Below are 23198 nucleotides of genomic sequence, written 5' to 3' on the forward strand. Positions count from 1 at the left end.
TGGATTGGCCTGGATTGGCCTGGATTGGCCAATTACTCCCATTCCTCCTCTCAAGCGCTGTCAGATCTGGTGGGGAGCGTTGGTGAACTCCAATCTTCAGGTCTCCCCACATGTTCAATGGGGTCACCCAAGGACATTCACAGAAGCCACTCAAGCGTCGTCTTGGCTGTGTGATTCAAGTTGTCGTGCTGAAACATGAATCTTTGCCCCAGTCTGAGGTCCTGTCAGCATTCCTTAATGGATTATTTCTCCTGAGAATCTTTTTCCTTTTAAGTGCTGTTTACCAACTCCAGGCGGCATGCCTTATGCCTTTTACTCTGGAGGAGAATTCCACCACAGGCATTCTGGCCATTCCACCATAAAGGCCTGATTGATGTAGTGCTGCAGAGGTGGTTGTCCTTCTTGCAGGTTCTCCCATGTCTGCAGAGAAACTCTAAAGCCCTGTATCTCCATGACCATGTCCCATGCTACCAATTTTGGCCAGGTGGCCAGTTCTCGGAGACTTGGAGGTCCCAAACGTCTTCTTCATTTCACAGTGATCTAGCCCACTGTGCTCCTGGGAAATGTCAATGCTTTAGCAATTCTTTTATAAGCTTCCCCTGATTAACACAGAAAAATATGCTCATTGACTTAACATTGATCAGGTTTTCTTTTACTTCCAAATCTTTTTTCACTCTTGTCTTATAATTGATAGGAGATATTCCACACATAATTATGTACCACAGCAGTATTTTGGGATTTTTACACTGGGAACGTTCAAACAATGACATCAAGAACTGTTCATTCAGCTGTCCATCCACTGCCTAATAAAAACTACCTGACCGTGCAGCTGCCCATCCACCGCCTGATGAAAACTACATGACCATTCAGCTGCCCATCTACTGCCTGATGAAAACTACCTGACCATTCAGCTGCCCATCCACTGTTTGATAAAAACTACCTAACCGTTCAGCTGGTTGTCTGCTGCCTGACTTCTCTCTGACATGTTCGTCCATCAGTGCAGCTCAATTGATTATTTCAGTTCTACTGAAATGTGATTAGTGTGTGTAGGTTAGCGCAGCCTGATGGGACACTTGATGACATTACCAGGCTCTGTGAAGCAGGCAGATCTAATAGAATTAGTGTCTCTAGACTTGCCCTCACAGGGCCGACTAAAGACATTATCGGCTATGCTGAACAACCAGGTCCTGTGCGTTCAGGGCCCTAATTGAGTTCTGTGTCAACATGCTGAGTACATGCCTGGAGTGTGAAGGGAGTAGGGGCTCTTTACCTACACAGCAATACACTCAATCAGATCGCACATCCAGGAGGCTTCAGAAAGAGGACAGTGACCCACCTCTGGTCCGAGGTTATTTAGTCTAGATACAGATTAAGATTTGTCACTCGGCAGAGAAATAATGACAATTATTTGTATCGTGTCGGTAACAGAAATAGATGTAGCCTACATGTGAGGTAAATAATGTCTGTTGTGGTATGGAAAACTAGTCTCCATGGACACTGCTGTTGCTGTGCAGGATGGAGCAGAATGGAGGTGCAAGGCGCGGGAGTAGCAAGGAGCAGAATGGAGGTGCGAGGCGCGGGAGCAGCAGGGAAGGGGTATGGATGGCATTTGAAAGGCAGTGGAGCACTGCGGACAGTCTGACCTCTCCATGCCCTTCCATTCAGCGACAGGCCTTTGGGTGGGCAGCTGGACAAAGACGGTCCGGGCCGGACCAACCTCCGGGCTGATTACGGAGTGGACCTGCCGCGCAGTGAGGGCCCCCAGCTTCTGCTCCGCTATGCCCCTACGCCCTCTCCCCCGGGGGCCAAGGTCAGTGGCCTGTGCGACCTTTGAACCCCCCACCATGTTTGGACACATCTGGAGACAAAGCATCTTTGGCCCTAATCCAGTGGATTCTAATATGGTGGGGGGGGCTGAGGTCTATGGACCCGCGGTTGAATGGGGGGGGCGAGGAGGGACTTTAGAGCAGGGTTGGCATGGAAACATGGTCAGAGAATGACCACCATCACTGGCCTCACTGGGTTTCTTTGTGTGGGGGCGGGGGGGTTGGCGTGTTACATCAGGGATGATCCAGTATTACTGAGACCTCTCTGTCCTTCACTGCTCCGTCAGGATGGTTGTGGTTGTGTTTCAGTTTCACTCCTCCCTGTGTTTTCTGAGCTGAGCTGGGAGCTTTGATGTCCTGACACACTGCCCAAAAGGTTACTGTGTTTATTTCTTCGGATATCTGTAACGTCATCCACATATCAGAAGTAAGAAATAAAGGGTTCATGGTAAACAAAAAAAAGGAGAGGTAAGGAAATCTAAATCTAAGTACAAACTCTCAAACACTAAATACTGGACAGGCGTTTTCTTTTTTAAAGATCATCCTCCTCAAACTTCTTCCTCATGCTCATCGGTGAACAATGGCAGACGTAACTGATCATGAATTGTTTTGGGTAATTTAACAAACATATCCTTTGGTTTGTTAATCCTAACACAATGTCACCTAACGTAACACAACCTACCAGATTTAGATATGTTATACGGTTAGGTCCGGAAATATTTGGACACTGACACAATTTTCATAATTTTGTCTCTGTACTCCACTACAATGGACTTGAAATGAAACAACTGAGATGCAATTGAAGTGCAGATTTTTGGCTTAAATTCAAGGGATTTCACAAAAATATAGTATGAAACGTTTAGGAATTGCAAAAATTTTCATACACAGTCCTCTTACTTCAGGGGCTCAAATATAATTGGATAAATTAACACAATCATAAATCAAATTTTCTTTTTTAATACTTTGTTGAGAAGTCTGGAATCTATGGACATCACCAAACTCCTCCTTTGTGATTCTTTGCCAGGCCTTTACTGCAGCTGTCTTCAGTTGTTGTTTGTTCATGGGTCTTTCTGCCTTAAGATTTGTCTTCAGCAAGTGAAATGCATGCTCGATCGGGTTGAGATCAGGTGATTAACTTGGCCATAGCAGAATATTCCACTTCTTTGCCTTAAAAAACTCCTGGGTTGCTTTCGCAGTATATTTTGGGTCATTGTCCATCTGTAAAGTGAAGTGCCGTCCAATCGACTTTGTTGAATTTGGCTGAATCTGAGCAGACAATACATCCATATACACTTCTGTCACATCATCAATAGTGACCCAATGCCACTGGAAGCCATGCATGTTCATGCCATCACATTGCCTCCACTAGGTTTTACAGATGATGTGGTATGCTCTGGATAATGAGTCGTTCCAAGCCTTCTCCATACTTCTTTCTTCCCATCATTCTGGTACAGGTTGATCTTAGTTTCATCTATCCAAAGAATGCTGTTCCAGAACTGGGCTAGCTTTTTTTAGATGTTTTTTTTGGCAAAGTCTAATCTGGCCTTTCTATTCTTGAGGCTTATGAATGGTTTGCATCTTGTGGGGAACCTTCTGTATTTGCTCTCGTGAAGTCTTTTCTTTATGGTAGACTTGGATAATGATATGCCTACCTCCTGGAGTTCTTCATTTGGATGGATGTTCTGAAGGGCTTTTTCTTTACCATGGGAAGGATCCTACGATCATCCACCACTGTTGCCTTCCGTGGACGTCCAGGTCTTTTTGTGTTGCAGAGTTCACCAGTGCGGTCTTGTTCTCTCAGAATGTATCAAACTGTTGATTTGGCCACTCCTAATGTTCCTGCTATCTCTCTGATGGACTTCTTTTGCAGTCTAAGGATGGCCTGTTTCACTTGCATTGAGAGCTCTTTTGACCACATGTTGTGGGTTCACAGCAACAGCTTCCAAATGCAAATGCTACAACTGGAATTAACTCCAGACCTTTTACCTGCTTAATTGATGAAGAAATCATGAAGGAATATCCCACACCTGTTCATGAAACAGCTTTTGAGTCAGTTGTCCAATTACTTTTGGTCCCTTGAAAAAGAGGGGGCTACATATTAAAGACCTATAATCCCTAAAACCCTCTTCCAATTTGGATGTGAATACAAATAAAGCTGAGAGACTGCACTTTAAGCTCATGTTGATCATTTAACTGTAACTTGAATATGTTTTGCAGAAAACATACAACTTTTGTCAGTGTCCAATTATGTCCGGACCTAACTGTATGTGACTTCCATCCCTGAGACTGGGTAGATCTGGATCAAACAAATTCCATTCATTTCCGGGTTGCAAACATTTTACATTGTTCACTCAATTTGAGTTCAAGTGAGAAAAAGCAAGTACTGAACCAAACCACTATAACATCTTTCAACTATTTTCAAGTATATCGATTTGTAAGCTGGCCGACCAAAATTTAGGTGAAACCATAAGTGCTTGGGAGTTTTATAATATGCATTCAGTGGATATTTTGTTTGTCTCTTCAATTTCCATACATTTAAAAACTAATCGTAACCCGCTGGATAGGGGAGAGTTGGTTCGAAAACAAACAGTTTTTGCTGCAATGCACCAAGTTTCACACGGAGAATCAATTCTATTTGACCGCTTTCAAAAGCTTAATTGGACATCACTTGAATTGTTGTGAAAAGGATGAGTAGACTTCTGTCAGTGGTGGTGAGTGGTGGCAAGGTCTTATCTAATGTTTCCAGTGGTCATTTGCTTCCGCCGTCCTCATGGGCCTCCTGAAGCTCCAGTCTGCAGCTGTCCGCACCCACCCCAATTTGGACTGTATTGACCTATGGCACAAACTAATCCCTGACCTCCATCTGGTGTTTAGTGTGTGTGTGTAGGAGGGGAGTGTGTAGTACCCAAGATCAGTGGTCTGTGCACTTTTCTGTTGTTCGGTTTGGCGTGTGTAGCCAGAGACATGAGTGTGTGTGTGTTGGGGGGTGGGGGGGGGTGGGGGGGGGGGTTGAGGGTTGGAGGGTAGTCTTGATGTGACTCTCCTGTGAGTTCTCATTCACCACTGGGATGGTGTGTCAGGGGTCAGGGGTCAGGGGAGAGGTAGGCAGCCTCAGGCAGGTAGACACTCTCTTAATTGGTCCCTGGTGTTTGTACTGGGAGAGGGGACAGTTAGGGGGTGACGGAAGGTCAACATTTCACAGGGGAGAGGCCTGCAGGTTAAATGATTCTACTCTGTCCCTCTGGTTGGGGTGTGAGGTCATGTGAAGAAGCGGCATGAGGCAGAACGAGTGGACATGCTCTCAAAGGATGACAGTCCCACTGTCAGGCCGTGATGAATGTGTCCAGCCAAGAGGTGTGTGGTCAAACGCCAGTCAGCATGTGTGAGAGAGGGAATGAGATTTAACTCCAAAGCGCTGAATGATTGACTGCCCGGCTGACGGATTGATTGAGCAGTGTGTTGAACCCCACAACAACTCCGCCATAACATCCGTGTGATTAGATAGTCCTGAACATCCACATCTCCGACCGATACGAGGCAACACATGACCACTGACCAGTTCACACCCTGGAGGCATCTAGCTGCTCGGCTTAGTGTCGTCAAGGGAGGGGTCATCTGGTCAGAAAGGCTGGAACCTGACGTGATAGGACACCTGAGGGGCGTGTCCTAGATTCAAGGATGAGAAGAAGAAAAAAAATGCCAAAATTGCATGTTATTTAAAACCAAGAATAGGAAACGATAATAGCAATATGTGAATTTGCTAATTGAACACATCTAAAATAACAAAATATTAAACCTGTAAAAACACAAATAATTAATTTTCATTTGACAAAACATCAACAATTTGCGAATCCATGTCTTTATATTTCTTGGAAGCTTGGGAATAGGGATAGTTACTAGCAAGTAAAAATATAATATTATTAGAACTAGAAATTATGACTAGTAATTTCCAGGGAATAAATGTTAAAAAAGACTTGCCATTGAATTATGTCAGTATGAATTCATCATCACAAACCTTCTTTGAGCCATAGATAAAGTATACCAATGTGCAAACCACACAGACTCAACCAATACAAATGATGCAGTCAACTTTCATTGTGTGTGCATCTCTGATAAAAACTCAGAGGGAGAAGGTTTCAGATCTTGGACTCTCCCCACAGTGCCATGTCATCGGTCAGTGTGTAAAAGAGAACATGCTGTATCCCACTAGTCAGACCTGTTTACACAGCAACAGCCCCAGTCAGCCTCCACACCCTGACACCATATTATCCACCAATCAAAGCCCTGCCAGTATTTACCTTCCTCTTGGTTAGAGGGAGAGCCATGTGTTGGGAGATAAAGGGCCTCCTCTGGTCCCTCGCCCGGCCACAGTCTGTTTGCCTTGAGGTTGGAGAGCTGGGGACGTGACTACAGTTGTTCTGTTATTGTCGATGCAAACATTCCTGAGCACCAGGTCACAGTGGTGGGACACATGTTCTTCCCTGGTAGCAGAGGGCCGGCTCTGGCTGGGGGGGTACGGAGGTCATCCATGCACCCGCGCTGCTTGACAAAAGGGACAAAGCATTTCGCCAGCAACTGTCAACCACCACAGTCAGTGTACAAGTCCCCCCAAGACACTGAGACAATATTTGCAGGACGCTCAAGGATGCCCCCGCCCAAGAAGAGACGTGTGGAGGCCGGAGAGGGGTCAGGGGAACAAGACAAAGAGGCCGAAGGGACAGCGCTGGACCTTTCAGAAGGAGTTGACCAGAGCTGTCACATTGTCAGATGAGCAAACAGGCCCAAGATAGAGAAAGTCAGAGGGGGGCGTTTATGGAGAGAGACTGTGGTCAAGGAGAAAGCTAGTCGGAGAGATGGCCAGGGAGAGAGACTGTCAGGGAGAAAGATGTCAGAGAGAGATGGCCAGGGAGAGAGACTGTCAGGGAGACAGATGTCAGAGAGAGATGGCCAGGGAGAGAGACTGTCAGGGAAAGAGATGTCAGAGAGAGATGGTCAGGGAGAGAGACTGTCAGGGAAAGAGATGTCAAAGAGAGATGGTCAGGGAGAGAGACTGTCAGGGAGACAGATGTCAGAGAGAGAGACTGTCAGGGAGAGAGACTGTCAGGGAAAGAGATATCAGAGAGAGACTGTCAGGGAGAGAGACTGTCAGGGAGAGATATAAATAGTTTGAGTTATTCTCTGATATAAGTTTGTGGCTTTGCAGAATGAGACCTCCATATGACAGAAACTTAACAAATCAGTTTTGATTATATATATATATATATGACATAAATACAGTTATTATTTATACCTCATTTGAAAGTGAATTCTAAATTGGCAAAAAAATCAATGTTGCCATTTTCAGAATCATCTGTTAATTTATTTCTAATTCTGTGAATTTTCTATTTAATGCCGTACATGTTGATAATTATTCACAGAATAACCCGACAACAGGCATTATTGATAGAAAAATCACAGGATTTTAGATTCTTAATGATGATAAAGACACACAGGCCTAATTCACAGTAACCAAGGGAAAGCATTGTGAAAAGCACAAACATCATATTGACAGATTCTCAGAACCAGGCGAAACGAAGACAGGAAAGAGAGATTCCCAAGGAACATGCAAGGTATGATGTCATGGTCCTCTTAGGTTGAGGAAAAGCTTTCCATTCTTTCAATGAAAGGTTGCCTTTAAGCACAACCGGTCCCAGTAAAACCATGGAACACAACAGTCCATTTATGAATGCAAAGCCCATTAAGGGCATCAGTCCCGTCTAAATCACCTTGGTAATTCTTGAAAAGGCAAAAAAAAAAAGACTTTGGCATTGATCACTTCACCAGCAGAGCTGTCAGCTCGTGTCAGCGCTGCGCTACAGAGGCCAGGCAGGAAGTGGTGTGGCCTGGCGTAGATCCTCTGTATTCACCCGTGCCCCTTGTTGTTTGACTGGGGTTTTAGAGCCTGCTAAGATACCATTCTTGCCAGTCAAGTAATGTCACCAGACTCTTTCCCCTGAGGCCACACTACGGCACTTAGGCAGTGAAAGCGTCCATCGGTGTCCCTCATCATGGGACAAGTGTTGGGCCCCCCATCAGACAAGCTCCACCGCGAGGGTTCAGCCCACCCTCCCTGTTTTGCCGATGTGCACACTGATACAATTTCATCCCAGCAACTCAGACCAAACCTGGCAACCTGGGCCCGCCGGAGCTGTTTGCCTAAGGGATGAGCCGGCTGAGCCCACGCCTCACCTGCTGGCCCCCGGGTTGCCATGAATGCCGTCTGTAATCCTCGTAAGCACATGCAAACCCACCACCCCGTTACACAAGAGACACCAGGGCCACCGCTCGCCTCAAGAAACTGTTTGTGTGGCGGTGGATTTTTCCATGGCAACTGCTTATCAACACATGAAAAAAATAAACAGCCCCTCCCTCCGTCCCCAGCTCCCCGCGGTTTCATCTGGTTTGTTTCAATATTACTATTTACCCTCTATCCTGGTAGACAGTGGGTGTGGAGATAATTGGATTCTACCAGTAAGAGCTGTTGTGGCTACTAAGGAGTGAGAGATGCTGGCCTGGCCTGTTGTGTGTGAATGGAGGGATTAAGTCAGAAATATAGATGAGCCACTGGTAATCCATTCAATGGCCCTGTCGCCTCGGGAAAGCACTAATTCATTTATGGCTTTTCCCCGTCGTGAGACAGTGAGATCGTTTTATGGTTGTATCTTTCTTATCTTGCAACCCATTGGAATGAATAGCGAGGAGATAGATCCTTTGTTAAGCGCACACACACTCGTGCATGCATGCACGTGCACACGCAAGCACGCACACACACACACACAAAATTAGGATTCACAATGGAGCTCCTCTTACAACTACAAGCTAATATAAACTTAGGCACTGCAATTTACAGCTTACCAACAATTTACCAAGATGAAGGTGTGTGTGTGTGTGTGTGTATATATGTGTGTGTGGGGGGGTGGTCTCTGACCCCTGTGACTTGGTTGAAATCCCCCTGGGCCCAATTCAGTGTTAAAATGGACCCCACAGTGCAGTGGGAAGATGCCTGGAACACAGTGGACAATGGGTGATTGTGGCATCTTTCTCCTCTGAACAGACTGGCTGCTGGGCCCCAGGGACGAGGCCTGCCTCGGACCAGATATAGGCAGTATCAGTTGACCTGCAAGGGGGACAACTAATTACATATTTACAGTCCAATTGAAAGTGTCAATGCGTTTTTCACCTCCTGATGAATCAGTTAAGAAAAGAAACATCAGATGACAGGTCTTTGAATAATGAGACCAATACATTACCTCAGCACGGACAAATGTCCCCTTACTGCTTATCTCTTCACCACCATCAACACCACTACTACGGAGGATATCGGTGTATAACTGTATTATTACCCTGTTTTATTATTATATTGACATCCTCTATCTACACACGCGTTCATTCACAGGGACAGACGCTAAGGGAGAAGCCAGCTGACAGTGTCATTTAGATTATTAAAAACATGGAGTAAAATCTTCCCCATGATCTGAGGCCAACCACAAATGTTCCAGAGATGTCAAGGCTTGAATGGACCCTGGGAGATGCAGCAGGGCAACATGTCAAACACATCATGGTTCATCGTCTTGGGCCCACATAACTTTCAGTAAATGCCTTGTGCCTCTGACACTATGTTAAGAACATAACACTTTGAATTTGATCTGACTGTAAAGAATATTACAATTTGAACAATTCCTCCCTGATCTCCCTGTGTGGTTCTCAGTGCTGGCCAGACTCTCTCCAACAAAGACAGACAGGAACTGCGTTCTGCAATACAGAGACAGACAGGAACCACTCTCACCAATAAAGAGAGACAGACAGGAACCACTCTCATCAATAAAGAGAGACAGACAGGAACCGCTCTCTGTAATACAAGAGCGACAGACAGGAAGACAGACAGGAACCTGTTCCTCTAAATCACAAGAGAGACAGACAATTACCTGTCTCCCTCCTTTGACACAGAGAGAGACAGGAACAAGCCGGAAAACCAATGCTCACACGACCCAAACTGCCAAAACCGGTCAATCTCTGATTTTATGTCCTTTATCCAGTAGTGCCATCCACACCCCAACCCCCCCCCCCCCCCCCCCCCCCGACATCACGACAAAACACAGGGGAGGGGTACAAGCAAAGGGAGGCGGTTATAATAGAACAAGACTTGTCTTTTGGGAGGAGGAATGCTGCTTTGTGAAGTCTACTGCAGTGACTCCTCTGACAGGTCTTTACTGTCTGCAGCCCCTTTGTGTTGGGGTCACGATGGTGCAACACTGACGGGCCCGCGGGTCTCCGTGGGCCCAGCTATTAGTCAACGTGGCTGTCCTTGGAGATGCTAATGGCCATATAGAGTGTCCTCCCTCCACTGCTGAACAGTGTCTGATGGCACAAAGGCTTTTTCGGCTGGAGGTGCCCCCCCAACACCCTTGTTCTTTTGAGAGCATGTGCAGAGTCATTAGACAGTTTTTCTGGTCTTTTTTTATTTTATTTTTTTACAAACAGGGAATATAATAGGCGCCCCCGAACACAGAAAAACACAAGTTAACCACAAGTTGCCCCTCAGGTCTAGTAGCAAGCAGGCTCCCCCCATCAGCCCCCCAGGCAACGTGGAGATGTGATTACAACCAGGGCCTTGTGAAGAGGAGGGGGGGGGCTCTAGCCCTGTGTTATTAATCAGCCTACCAGACTTTACAACAGCCCTCTGAATGCCCCCAGTCTCCCCCACACTCTCACTACTCCCCCCCTGCCTCCCCCAACCCCCCCTAATCTCCCCTTGCCTCCACCACACCCCCCAGTCTGCCCCTGCCTCCCACACACCCCCCAGTCTGCCCCTGCCTCCCACACACCCCCCAGTCTGCCCCTGCCTCCCACACACTCCCCAGTCTGCCCCTGCCTCCCCCAAACCCCCAGTGTCGCCCTGCCTCCCCCAACACCCTTCAGTCTCCCCCACCCACCCCAATATACCCCTGCCTCCCACACACCCCCCAGTCTAACCCCTGCCTCCCCCAACACCCCTCAGTTTCCCACCGGCCTCCCCCACACTCCCATCTCCCCCAGCCTCCTCCCCAAACACGGTTATCATGAGGTCCTGTATGTACATTGACAGGGGAAACATTTGTATCCATTTTAGTGACATTTTCCCATAACTTTCTGAATGCTCTGTATACAACAGAATACTAAATAACACTAAATAATAACCCATCTGGTTCCATGAAACAAGGAGACCACAGGACATAGATTTAATTGGAAATGACAGCATTTTCTAAGTCAAACTTGCACTTCAACCTCATCATAATTTAAGTATTTAAGTCTAGAGGGAATTAAGGGAATTTGATTCATTGTCCCAATAACTACAAAGACCACTGTGTGTGTGTGTGTGTGTGTGTGTATGTGTGTGTATATATAAATAAATTAAGAGACCACTGCACCTTTTTCTTTCCTTTCCAAAAAAGTTGAAAAGGAAGGTTTTGGGTGAAGAACAGAAGTTTTTAATTTGCAGTGGTCCCTTAATTGTAACCCTCCTGTTCCTCAATCAAAACCTTCCTTTTTGACTTTTTTGGAAAGGAAAGAAAAAGGTGCAGTGGTCTATACAGGCACGCACGCACGCACGCACGCACGCACGGTCCAGATGATTCTCGGGTACCACATGCAGGATACAATGCACAGGAACAGTAAAACCATCCAGGGACATGGCGACAGAAGACACAATAGAACACAGAACAACTTCACGGAAACCAATGTTTTTTAATAATGTCCGTTTTATTTCAACTTTCTTTTCTCCTTAAACAGTGAAATTGTAATAAATAAACCACATCTGAGGGTGCAGGAGGGCATCATGCAAACTACGTTTTACAACGTCTAAACCCAATGACAGGGAGAGCCAACACAACCAGGGCTTCTATTAACTTCACATTTACACAACGTACGATATATATATATTACATATATATACCCCCATATACACATATGAATGTCCAGGGTTAAGCCATTGAGATATTCCCCCGGTCAATCTACTCATGACCAACACTTCAGAGGGAGAGAGAGAAAGACACTAGAATTGATGAACGAACAAAGGGGTGGGAAAGAGCTACCTCTCTCTCTTTCTTTCCATCCCTTTCTCTCTGGAAAGAGCAATGATGTAGTGGAGCGAGCGAGGGATGGAAAGAGAAAGGGGTGGACCGAAAGAAACGAAGCAAGGGACAGTGAGCTACAAGACAGTGTGCCCTGGATTTAGACAGACGAGCCTCGACAACCAGAACCAGAACTCGTGTGAATGGGGAGGAGAATGTGTCCGCTGTGAAGAACCCAGGGCTCTTTAACCACGTATCGACACGGCTGGACCCCCGGCATCTCAACCCAGACATGACTGGACAATGAGCTTCCATCCACCGCAGTTCAGACCTGATTCTAGTCCAATGGAGACCAATTCCAAGGCAGAAGAGATGGCGCTGTACCACTGTGAAATGAATGCACTCAAGCACAGGCTGAGGTAAACACACAAAAGCAACATACAAAATGAAGTGTGGCTGTGCGTGCGCTCACAGACAGAAGAAAAAGAGTGAATCCATTTCCATTAACCCCCAAAATCAAACCTGCATCTACTAATTTAGAAATAAATGACATTATTTTTACACCTAGTTTGTGGAACATGATCTCCTGAGAACAGAGGAGAGTCCAGGAAGGATGGAGGTAAACGCTGTTGGGTAGTAATGATGTCTACACATCTAGACTGACGAGGCAGCCATTCTCCTGCAGACAGAACAGGGCTATCCCCCTGCAGACAGAACAGGGCTATCCCCCTGCAGACAGAACAGGGCTATCCCCCTGCAGACAGAACAGGGCTATCCCCCTGCAGACAGAACAGGGCTATCCCCCGGGCTAGGTCCTACAGGCCCTAAGGGGAAAGGTAGGCAGCGATGGGTGGGGGGGTTCATTTCCATCATCCTTACACATTGGACTAACACAGAGTCAACACACCCCCAACCACGATCAGGACCTTTAACCACGCCCACCCAGGAAACCGCCCACCTATGACAGGTGATCAAGCCAATTCATCTTCAGTCAATAGAAAGGAAGCTGGGAGTGAAAGTCCAAAGCTGTACAACTCCTTCATTTATTAGAAATTATATGGGGGGGGGGGGAGCACACAACTTGAAGCTCGCTCTTTTTTCAGACCCTCTTCTTCGTCAATAAAGGGAAGCCGAAGGATGCTGAACTCCTGTGTCTGGACTGGAAACAGGAGGCGTGGAGGAGGGCCACTCAGAGGTCAGGAGGTGCCCCCTGCCACATTGACCTGGCTCAGTTCAAAGGATCCTTCCTCTTCTCTCTGTGTTTGAAAGTGAAAGGGGGGGTGCTACGGGCTGCCTTCCGGTCCGTGTGGTGTGAAGGGCCAAGCCAAGCCAAGCCGTGGACGTTAAAATCAGATGGGGGGGGGGGGGGGGGGGGGCAGTCTTTAACAGAGGGGCAAATTAGACTTCTTAGATCAGAGCATTGCTTTTGCAGTCCGCCGGTTTGCTTCCAATGGTTTGTGCCTAGAAGAAAATGATGGGTCGCTGTTCATTCATACTTTTCACACAGTTAGAAGTATTCAACACAACACCCCAGCAAACATCTGCTGAGTTACAATACTGGAATATCATTAAAAGGTTATAATTCAGTATAATCATGTGATGAGGTGTTTTACAGAAATGTCTGTACACTAGTGGTCAATTAACTGAAAGTTCTATAGGAAATGAGATTATAGAAATAAGAATGAACAGAATGGTTTCTCTGTGTGCGATATCTACTAGGTGATGAGTGGAAGATACCTCATGTTCTACTTTTCCTTGTGAAGAGCTTCTATGAACACTTCAAGTTTCTCCTGAATCTCACGGACTTTCTCTGCAGAGAAAAACAGAGATGTTAGTCGAGCTTTGTTTTATACAGAAAAACATGACAAAAAAACTGTCCTGCAGTTGAGTCCTCTGAGGAGCCCTATTCCAGCAGACAGCTTAGTGGTTAGAGTGTTGGACCAAGAACCCAAAGGCAGTGGGTTCAAACCCCAGAGCCATCAAGAAGAAACATATTTAGTGGCGCCTGTAACAAGACACTCAGGCTAAGAGAATCAACTAAATTACTCAAATAAAATGTATTAGCAAAACCCAGACAGACTTCTGTTATTCACATGGCCTAAGGACGCCACTGGTTCTAAAACAGAATAAGACACGTGATAGGCCAGGCTGTCTCCACGGCTACCTCAGTTTAACCAGGCATCAGATGGTCCCCCTCCCCAAAAAATAAAAACAGCCTCTTCAGTGAACCACTGGGATGAAGAAGGGGTTGTGGACCATTCCCAGGTAACTGACACACCACATCAAAAGACCCCCCTTTTCCCTCCAAACTCATGACTTGGTATGTCCCCCCAGGCACAAGTCTAGCTAATGGATGGGAGACACCAGTGTGAAATGAAAGGGAAAGCACACAGGGTGTGGAAGCTCAGCCACTGTCTCCCACTGTCGGCGTCCTTTGTCTTCCTGAGGAGAAATCCATCTCTACGACAACACGTAACGTCTCCCGATGAGCTGCGCTTACAGAAAGGGTTTATTGGCTGATTAAACAGTGTGTCAGTGTATGGGCCAAATAGAGAGAGAGAGAGAGAGAGAGAGGCCTATAGCTGGCTAGCACTGCCAGCAACATCCAAGTCTCTCTCCTCTCCTCCCATGGACTAATCTGACTGCAGCTGTCCCAAGCACAAACTCAAACAAAACTGTAACCAAAGTACATTCAATCAGCCTCACGAGATACAATCACAAGAGTATCTTCAAATGCTTTTGACAAAAACACACAAATGGTTTGAAAGCTAAATAAAAAAAGAAGAAGTAAACACTTGATTTGCACAGGAAGGCCCATCACACTGGTTTAGACCCCAGAACAGTGTCTGAAGTATCCCTTTCAGGTAAGAGGGTGGGTTGGGGGGCTTTCTGGGTTTGGATGGTAACTGTATCCTAGAGCGACAGGCTCATGCCAGAACCTTTGATAGGGACACGGGTGCAGAGGTGTCCCTTTCTGACGGATGAAAGGCACATGGCGGCTTTCGAGGGCACGCGCGCACACACATGCACAAACAATTACTTCAACACGGTCTCACTCACTCACTCAGTGTCTGACTGTCAGTCTGAATCAGTCTGTCTGAGTCAGTCTGTCTGTCTGTCTGTGTCTGTCTCACTGATTCTGTCTGTCTCACTGAGTCTGTCTGTCTCACTGAGTCTGTCTGTCTCACTGAGTCTGGCATGACGCACGTGTACATATTGCCAAAGTACAATCACAATATTTGAACAAATTATTAACAATAACTTTTTTTAGGATAATCATTATAGAAAAGCACAGACACACACACACACACTTTTTCCCAAAGCTGAGTAAGAGACCACTGCACCTTATCCTTTCCTTTCCAAAAAAGTCAAAAAGGAAGGTTTGAGTGAGGAAGGTTAAAATTTAGAGACCACCGCAAATTGAACGCTCCTGTTCCTCACTCAAAACATTTTGGAAAGGAAAGAAAAAGGTGCAGTGGACTCTTCATTTTTAAGCTGCAATCTACATATAGACAAAACAACAACAACAGAGAACTAAACACAGAATGGTGTAAAACAATGAGACAGGTGTGTGCTCTCCCGCTCCGGACCTCGCGCTCTCTGTCAACAGGTGGCAAAAACACGTCCTCCATCTTCTGATATCAGGTTAACACATCGCGGAACAATGAGGTGATGTTGGAGGGATATGAATGGAGGTATGAGGGGACACTATACGTGTGCACGGCCCACCTCCTCCACCAGCAGGTGTGACAGGGCAGAAACCCAACCCAGTTGGACCCTACTTCACAGCCCTCCTCCCAGACAGACCCAACGCACAGACCGGGCCGACCGCAAAACAACCCAACCCAGCAGGAGTCATCGGTCCAGGATCGACGGCAACATCTGTCCAAGCCATTCCTGCAGCGCACCGGAGTGGGGAGGGGGATGTGTCACACGGAAACAAAACCGTGGGGGAAAACCCCCGGCTCACCTTCAAAGCATGTCTGGTGAACAGAGACGAGACACGGCCCAGCCAGGAGGCTTGGAGGGACGGCCAGACCACTTACGCTGTCCAGAGACGCTCTCGGGGAGGAAGGTAACCGTTCCGGCAGCAGTCGGTGCATGCCTTCCAACAGGAGACGACTACAGTGAGATGAACATTCAACGGAGCCAAACGTTCTGCCATTCACTTATGCAAATTATTTTCTAACGCTGTTTAAACGAGGCCCCCGCCAGGACGAGAGAGGAGAAGGCAGGGGGGGGGGGGGTGTGAACAGCGCTTTGAGGAGAAGCCAATATTCCGGGACAGCGACGGTGAGAAAGAGATATTTATTTCTCCTCCGCCATCTGTTTGTCCCGCAAGACGACAAGGGAAAGAAAAGGCCACAACAAGAAGGCTTTTCTATTGAGGCGTACGGAAACGCAACACACAAAGTGGACAGAGTGGCCGTTCGTTGTCTCAGAGGATCTAAAAAGTCCATTTAACTGCCTGTTTACCTAAGAGATGAGCCCCAAGACACGACCATTCAGCCGCCCTCCCCTTTATCTGGTCATGAATATTCCCATAATCCCCTGGCCTCTATCCCAGAGGCCCCTTTCTTAGGTGGCGGCCTGTGGGGGAACTCCGGGCCTTTTCAGAAAGGGTCTTCACCAATCCCCTCTTTCAGGTCCGTCTCTCGGCTGATCTACACATGAAATGATATCTCTCTTACTCCCACTCTGCTGAGCTGGAAGGCTGTCAGCGCCGGTGGCTGGAGCAACAGAAGGATGGAGGAATAAGCCTTTAATTGACCTGTAATTAGACTGTGAAACAGTGTGGCCCCGGCCCAACGACAGCTACATACAGAAGGAGAGGGAATCAGCCCTACAGCACACTGGTTAGAGAGAGACTTTAATCTCTTTAATATGGGGGACGCCGCTCTCTGGAAGTTGGACTTGAATGGACGAAAGCAGTTTAGAGAAGGGAGACTGTTTTAGAAAGTGTCAACGGATGGTTTTTAGTGACTAATGTTGGGTGCCAAGACCAGCCCAGCATGGTGCTTCTGTTCAAGACCAGCCCAGCATGGTGCTTCTGTTCAAGACCAGCCCAGCATGGTGAAGACAGAGTTCACCTCTTGGTCACCAGGCTCCCATCACAAACTGGATTTGCTGACCCCTTTTTTTTAAACATTTTTAAATCTTAACTTCTGGCATGGGCAAGGTTACAGTTGGGGGGGCCCTGACTGAACTGAAAGACGATCTCTTAATGTAACAAACAGAAAAAGTCAGCCGCCAAATTTGTACAGTAACACACTATAAAAGCACCAGGCCACGGGAGGCGGAGGGAGAGAACGGGATGTCGTCCACCACAAAACGCCATGTCTGTGGCAGAGCCATGAATCAGCCTAGGCCCTGAAGGTCTTATCTAGAAACCAGACGCCAGCAGAGAGCGCTGATCTAAGGAGCCTCGGGCCTGAACAGGTTCAACCTGAGGCCAGGACAGAAAAAAAACGCAGAGCTGGAAAAACAACAACAGGTGAGGTTCTGTCACTGGGCAGTTTTATTGGCAGCCATTGTCACAGCTTTGAAGGGTGAGAGGTCAACAACTGTGAACAGAGCAAGGGACTGTAAAATTGGGTTACAGGGCAAAACCTGGAGATTACATCTGTAAAGTGGATTTTTGCTAACGTGGCAGCAATCAAGAGGTTTGATGCTGGGTCAATCCAAGGAGCAAGACCAATTAAAGGAGGGAACTGCAACCTAAACGTCACCCAGAGTTTGCTAATAGCAGCTAATAAGAAAAATGCAAACTAATCGCACCATCAGAGGTCCAAATGCACTTAGCGAGAAAACACAATTCTCATTCTTTTGACTTTGGGGTTTTGTTTCACTGACAAGCTCAGAGTAAAGTAATCTCAACATTAAACCTGTGCAACAGGTGAATTCAGAAAAAAGACAACTGAACATTTAGCAAAATGCGTGCAAACCACAAAGAAACATGATACAATTACGATCTCTTCACACTTGCAAAACTCCGGGGGGGCGCTCTATCAAAAATGGCGCCTCAAGCGATCGATATCTGAAAATGTATTCAAACTTGGGGTCTCGGATGTTCTTCCATATGTCTCTGAAAATTTGAATGATGTAAACAAGCCCTACATGAGGTCAATTATGAGGGGATTGTAAATCATGTGAAATCATTGAGCCAAGAGGTCACTGCATTCCAGCCCCCAGACTGGTCAGCCCCATCGCTAAGCAGCCTGACACCACACAAAAGTTGTTAAATAGCGGTGACAGACAACAAGTGCGAGAATCTCCTTAGCTTTGGAACACACTCAGAGAAGACAGCAAATCAGGGCCAAAGACCCACCTCATCATCGAGTGCACACACACACACACACATGCGGTCAATTCCAGTCATGGTCAAATGAGTCCAAAAGGCTGTACCACTCCAGTCCTGCAGGGCAGAAAAACACTTCTGTTGTTCATCCTCTCCTGCTGTTTTTCCATCCACTCCTGCTGTTTTTCATCCACTCCTTCTTCGAAAGTGCCAATTCAGATCCGAGACACAAGGGAAATCCAATTTAAAAGCGATTCAGCCTTCTGCACGCCACATAGTCCCATGAAGGCACAGCTCTTCTCCAAAACGACCTCCACTACCAAAGCCTTGAAAACCAGAAGCACCACAAATCAGCCCCCCCCCAACCTTCTGCCTCAGGTACTGCTACTAGAGCTGGGAACACTGACCCCAGAACATCTGTTATCCTTGGTACTCCTGAGAGAATCCAACATGGGAAAGAAGGTAGTGAATGGATACTCAACACTCTCAGGAGAACTGGGGACGTATCTCAATAGTCAGTCAATATTGGGTTGTGACTGAACTGTTACATCCTTAAATGCTTTTATCTACTGCTGTAGAGGTGGGTTAACAGATTGTCTGGGCCCAGTCTCTGACAAGGTGGACAGCCTCCCAAAACGTCCCTGGTCCCTCTTTCTCTGCACGGGCAGTGAGGAGTGATTTACCACCACTCTGGGACAGCTACAGCAATGAGGCTGTGAAACACAGGCATGGATGATGGGGGGTGTGGACAGAGGAAGGGGGGGGGGGGGGTCACCATAACACACGAGGTGTGGATAGACTGGTTTCCCAACCTCTAGAGGACAGGGAAGGAGAGGGATGAGGGCAGGGGAACGTCTGGTCAGGGGAAGGACGGGGATGAGGGCAGGGGAATGGCTGGTCAGGGGAAGGACAGGGATGAGGGCAGGGGAACAGCTGGTCAGAAGAAGGGGAGGGATGAGGGCAGGGGAACGGCTGGTCAGGGGAAGGAGAGGGATGAGGGCAGGGGAACGGCTGGTCAAAAGAAGGAGAGGGATGAGGGCAGGGGAACGGCTGGTCAGGGGAAGGATGAGGGCAGGGGAACGGCTGGTCAGAAGAAGGAAAGGTATGAGGGCAGGGGAACGGCTGGTCGGGAAGGACAGGAATGAGGGCAGGGGAATGGCTGGTCAGGGGAAGGACAGGGATGAGGGCAGGGGAATGGCTGGTCAGGGGAAGGACAGGGATGAGGGCAGGGGAATGGCTGGTCAGGGGAAAGACAGGGATGAGGGCAGGGGAATGGCTGGTCAGGGGAAAGAGAGAAAGCAAGAGGGGGACTGGCTGGTCAGGGGGGCGGGGTTGAACAGGAGACACGACACATGCTTTTAACACGAGACGCTTCTCTGTTACTCACATGCATACGTGTGCACGTTAGAAGAGTGTGTGTGTGTGTGTGTGTGTGTGAGAGTTGAGGGAACTGGCTCGAGATGAGAAGCCAGATCAGAATGCACTGAAGCAACTTTATGACAACTCCAAACAGTGTGTTTGTCTACTGCCAGCTCTGGAGAAAATGGACATGTTGGCCCTGAGTCAATGTTTGATGTTTCCTCTTCATAAAAAAATAAATATATATAATAATACCTGATTCAGCACTACAATAGACGCCAGCGTTAGCGTCAACCTCCCAAATGGCACTCCATTACCTACTTAATGCACTAGTTTCAACTGGAACTGGTTGCGGTCAAAAGGAGTCTACCACATAGGGAACAGTGTGCCATTTGGGACAAACAGGGAGTCAAATCCAAGAAGTAGAAAAAAGACTTTGCTTTGAAAATGTAGCTTCTACCCTCCATTTCTAGTAAGACCACTTCCATCGCCTTGCATCAGCCTCTGTGAAGACGAAGTTAAGACAATGAAATATTTTTTCAAAACATAAAGGAAATGGGGAAGGGGGAGAGAGAACCAACGAGAGACAGACAGAGTTGAGACAAGGTGACCACAAAATGCTTGCATAAGCAAAATCTGGTCTCCATCCATTTAAGCATTGATCTCCAATTTCTGAATCTATTGTTAAATACAGGCAGATACCACATCCTAAATGGAAGCTTATTCCGGCAGATGGGGGGGTTCACAGCAACCTCTCCCCATGGGTTTCCATGACGTAAACGTAACTGAATCGAAGTTACTTGATGGGCAATAATCTTTCAAACATGCAGAATGGACGTAGCCCTCAGGCTCTCCCCAAAATCTGCACCAGTCCCCGGCAGACCGTGTGGAAGAGGCAAGGGATCGTCACAAACAGACAAGTGCCATCACGTCCTAAAACAGATGCTTCCACCGAGACCAGAGAGCAAACACAAAGACAAGAGAGAGGGTGTGTGTGTTAGGAGGGCCTGGTCGATCCAGGCTACTAGGGCCCTTTCTGCTGCTACTCAGAGCAAACACAGTAAAACCTCGAGTGCGCGAGTACACAAACACAAAGTCCTATACATCAGCCACTGGGGCACAAGGAAACACAGGGCCACTTCTCACTGACGCCCACTAATCACCCCAGAGGAAGAGGTGCTCAATGGAGAGGGAAGGAAGAGCGAAGCCAGATGAAAGGCTTGGAGGAAGACGACGGGAGAGAGGGAATTTCATGGAGCAGGTCCAGACAACCAAGAGTGCTATTGTGGAGCAACACACACATACACACACACACACACACACACACACACACACACACCTTGAAGTATACCAACACACACACACACGTGAAGCGGAGTACTGAAGTTAGTGCGCGTGTGTTGGTATACTTCAAGGTGTGTGTGTTTACAGAGGCTGTGAGAGAGTCTGGGACGACACTGCACGGCTTTCATCTGTCACCGCCTTCCAGGTTAATCTCCCTGCTCAAACTGCTCTGTGAGCACAGCCAAATACATAAATTAACAGCTTCAGAACTAAATCCGGTTTGTCCAAAACATTACAGATTCCATAATTACTGTGGTTAATCGGTCATATGTCCTGCACTTTATCAACTTCCTCAAAATAATGTTTTGAATACAGATTTTCAGTGTGACAGCAGGGTGTGTAATGGTGATATGATAAACAGCTCTAAATAATACTATAGTATAACTCTAAAGCCCGGTGGAAAATAAACAGGACACAATCCATCACTGCAGCTTGTCTTGTGAAACAACATTATCTTTCAGTTAACCAGTCGATTCAGAATTTGTATTAGAGAGTGTAGCCATTAAGAATGGAATCGCTTTTGTAGGCATTTATTTGCTCAGGCCTAACAGCTGCATTTATTTGCCAACAGCACCATGTGGACGCGTCTATAGGAGTGGTCTGAAGAAAACTGAGTATGGAAAAAGGAAATTCAGAGAATAATTGACACATGCCCTCTTCAGCGTTCAGTTATACACACTTAAAACAGCCAAACTTTAGGTAAAGAGTCAGTTGTAACAAATGCAACAACATACTCCTAATACATTTGAGTTTAATATGAGGCTTGTGAGGGCACACTTAACTATGGATATCTATTACACCATTTAAAATACTTATTTTTACTGCTAGACATGACAGATTCCACCCGGCACAGCCAGGAGAGGACTGGTCACCCCTCTGAGCCTGGGTCCTCTCTAGGTTTCTTCCTAAAATTCAGCCTTCTTGGGGAGATTTTCCTAGCCATTGAAATTCAACACTATTGTTGTTTGCTCCTTGGGGTTTAAGGCCGGGTGTCTCTGTAAAAGCACTTTGTGACAACTGCTGATGTAAAAAGGGCTATATAAATACATTTGATTGATTGATTGATTGAGATCAGATGAATAGGGAATAACAGGTTAATTATAATAAAAAAGGCAAACAAACATATATTTACATTTTGGCCCAAAATAAGTTCAGTAAAATTAAATAGAAATTCAGAAATGTATACAATGTAACCAAGCATCAGCTAACTGGAGGGAAAAACATCAACAACAGCTAAGTGGTTTATAATTTCAGTTATTAAGTTCTGGCTTTGTGCTCCAGTCTGCAACACACGCGCTCTCCATCAACGTGACAAGTGGCATTTACACTCCACAAGGAAGTGACAGCCAGAGGCTCCCTGTCAGGCCCACCAATGGATGTGACATGAAGAGTCCTGCTGTCAGAGGAGCCATGGAGGAGGGCCATCCCTGGCACTGTTTACGCAGCAATTTCCTCCCACTTATCGAGACTCAAACAGTCGATCACAAGGCAAAGAGAAGGGGAGAGAGGGGGGAGGAGGGGTGAGAGAAAGAGAAGGGGTGAGAGGGGGGAGAGAAAGAGAAGGGGTGAGAGGGGGGAGAAGGGGTGAGAGAAAGAGAAGGGGTGAGAGGGGGGAGGAGGGGTGAGAGAAAGAGAAGGGGTGAGAGGGGGGAGAAGACAGTGGAAGGAGGTGGAGACAGAACAGAGAGGGACGGAAAGTCACAGGGGTTGAAGAGTTAAAACAGGTCCTCATCCAGGCTCTGGTCTCGTGACGGGCCTTGCAGGTCCATATGAACACGGAGGTCGTCTGCCCGGCACACACACCAGAGACCCGATGAGAAACCTGAGTGGAGTTGGGCTCTGCCGGTCGGCTGCGAGTAGGGGCACACCACTCTCAGCTACAGCCTGCCTCAGGGTGCACATTTCTGCCTTTATTAAGAAAAGTGCCCCCCCCCCTCCCTCCCTCCCTCCCTCCCAGCACACAGCCAGGTGAGGCTCTGGTACCTTTAACTCCCACCCACTTAAGACACACACACACAAACAGGGAGTGGGAGAGAGAAAGCAGACAGCAGGAGAGACAGTGAGAGAGGGGAAGATCTAATGTTTCGGCACGATCAATTAGGTAGCTGACCCCTGGAGCCGACCTCTGACCTGGCCTAACACCTTTGAGAAACTGTCACCTCCGCCCTCCGAACAGGAGAAGAGGAGCGTAAAACAACAGCTTGGAGGGGATTTCAAGGGCCAACGCATTCAATTTTAGACACACACACACAGACAAACCATCAAGATGCCCATGACCAGCAC

General features: G+C 47.2%; 1 protein-coding gene across 12 annotated transcripts in view; it reads right to left on the reverse strand.

The window, feature by feature from the left end:
- Positions 1-11568: 11568 nt before the first annotated feature.
- Positions 11569-23198, reverse strand: part of opa1 (OPA1 mitochondrial dynamin like GTPase) — a 43359-nt gene continuing 31729 nt past the window's right edge. For all 12 annotated transcript variants that reach the window (XM_010871247.5, XM_010871248.5, XM_010871251.5 and 9 more), the window contains 2 exons: positions 13652-13724; positions 11569-13375 (listed from right to left, as the gene is read on the reverse strand). In XM_010871247.5, coding sequence (XP_010869549.1) covers positions 13660-13724 — 65 coding nt within the window. In that variant the 3' untranslated portion in view covers positions 11569-13375; positions 13652-13659. The remainder of the gene's footprint in view (positions 13376-13651; positions 13725-23198) is intronic.

Source organism: Esox lucius, chromosome 8 (assembly GCF_011004845.1).
Source record: "Esox lucius isolate fEsoLuc1 chromosome 8, fEsoLuc1.pri, whole genome shotgun sequence".
Classification (NCBI taxonomy): Eukaryota; Metazoa; Chordata; class Actinopteri; order Esociformes; family Esocidae; genus Esox; species Esox lucius.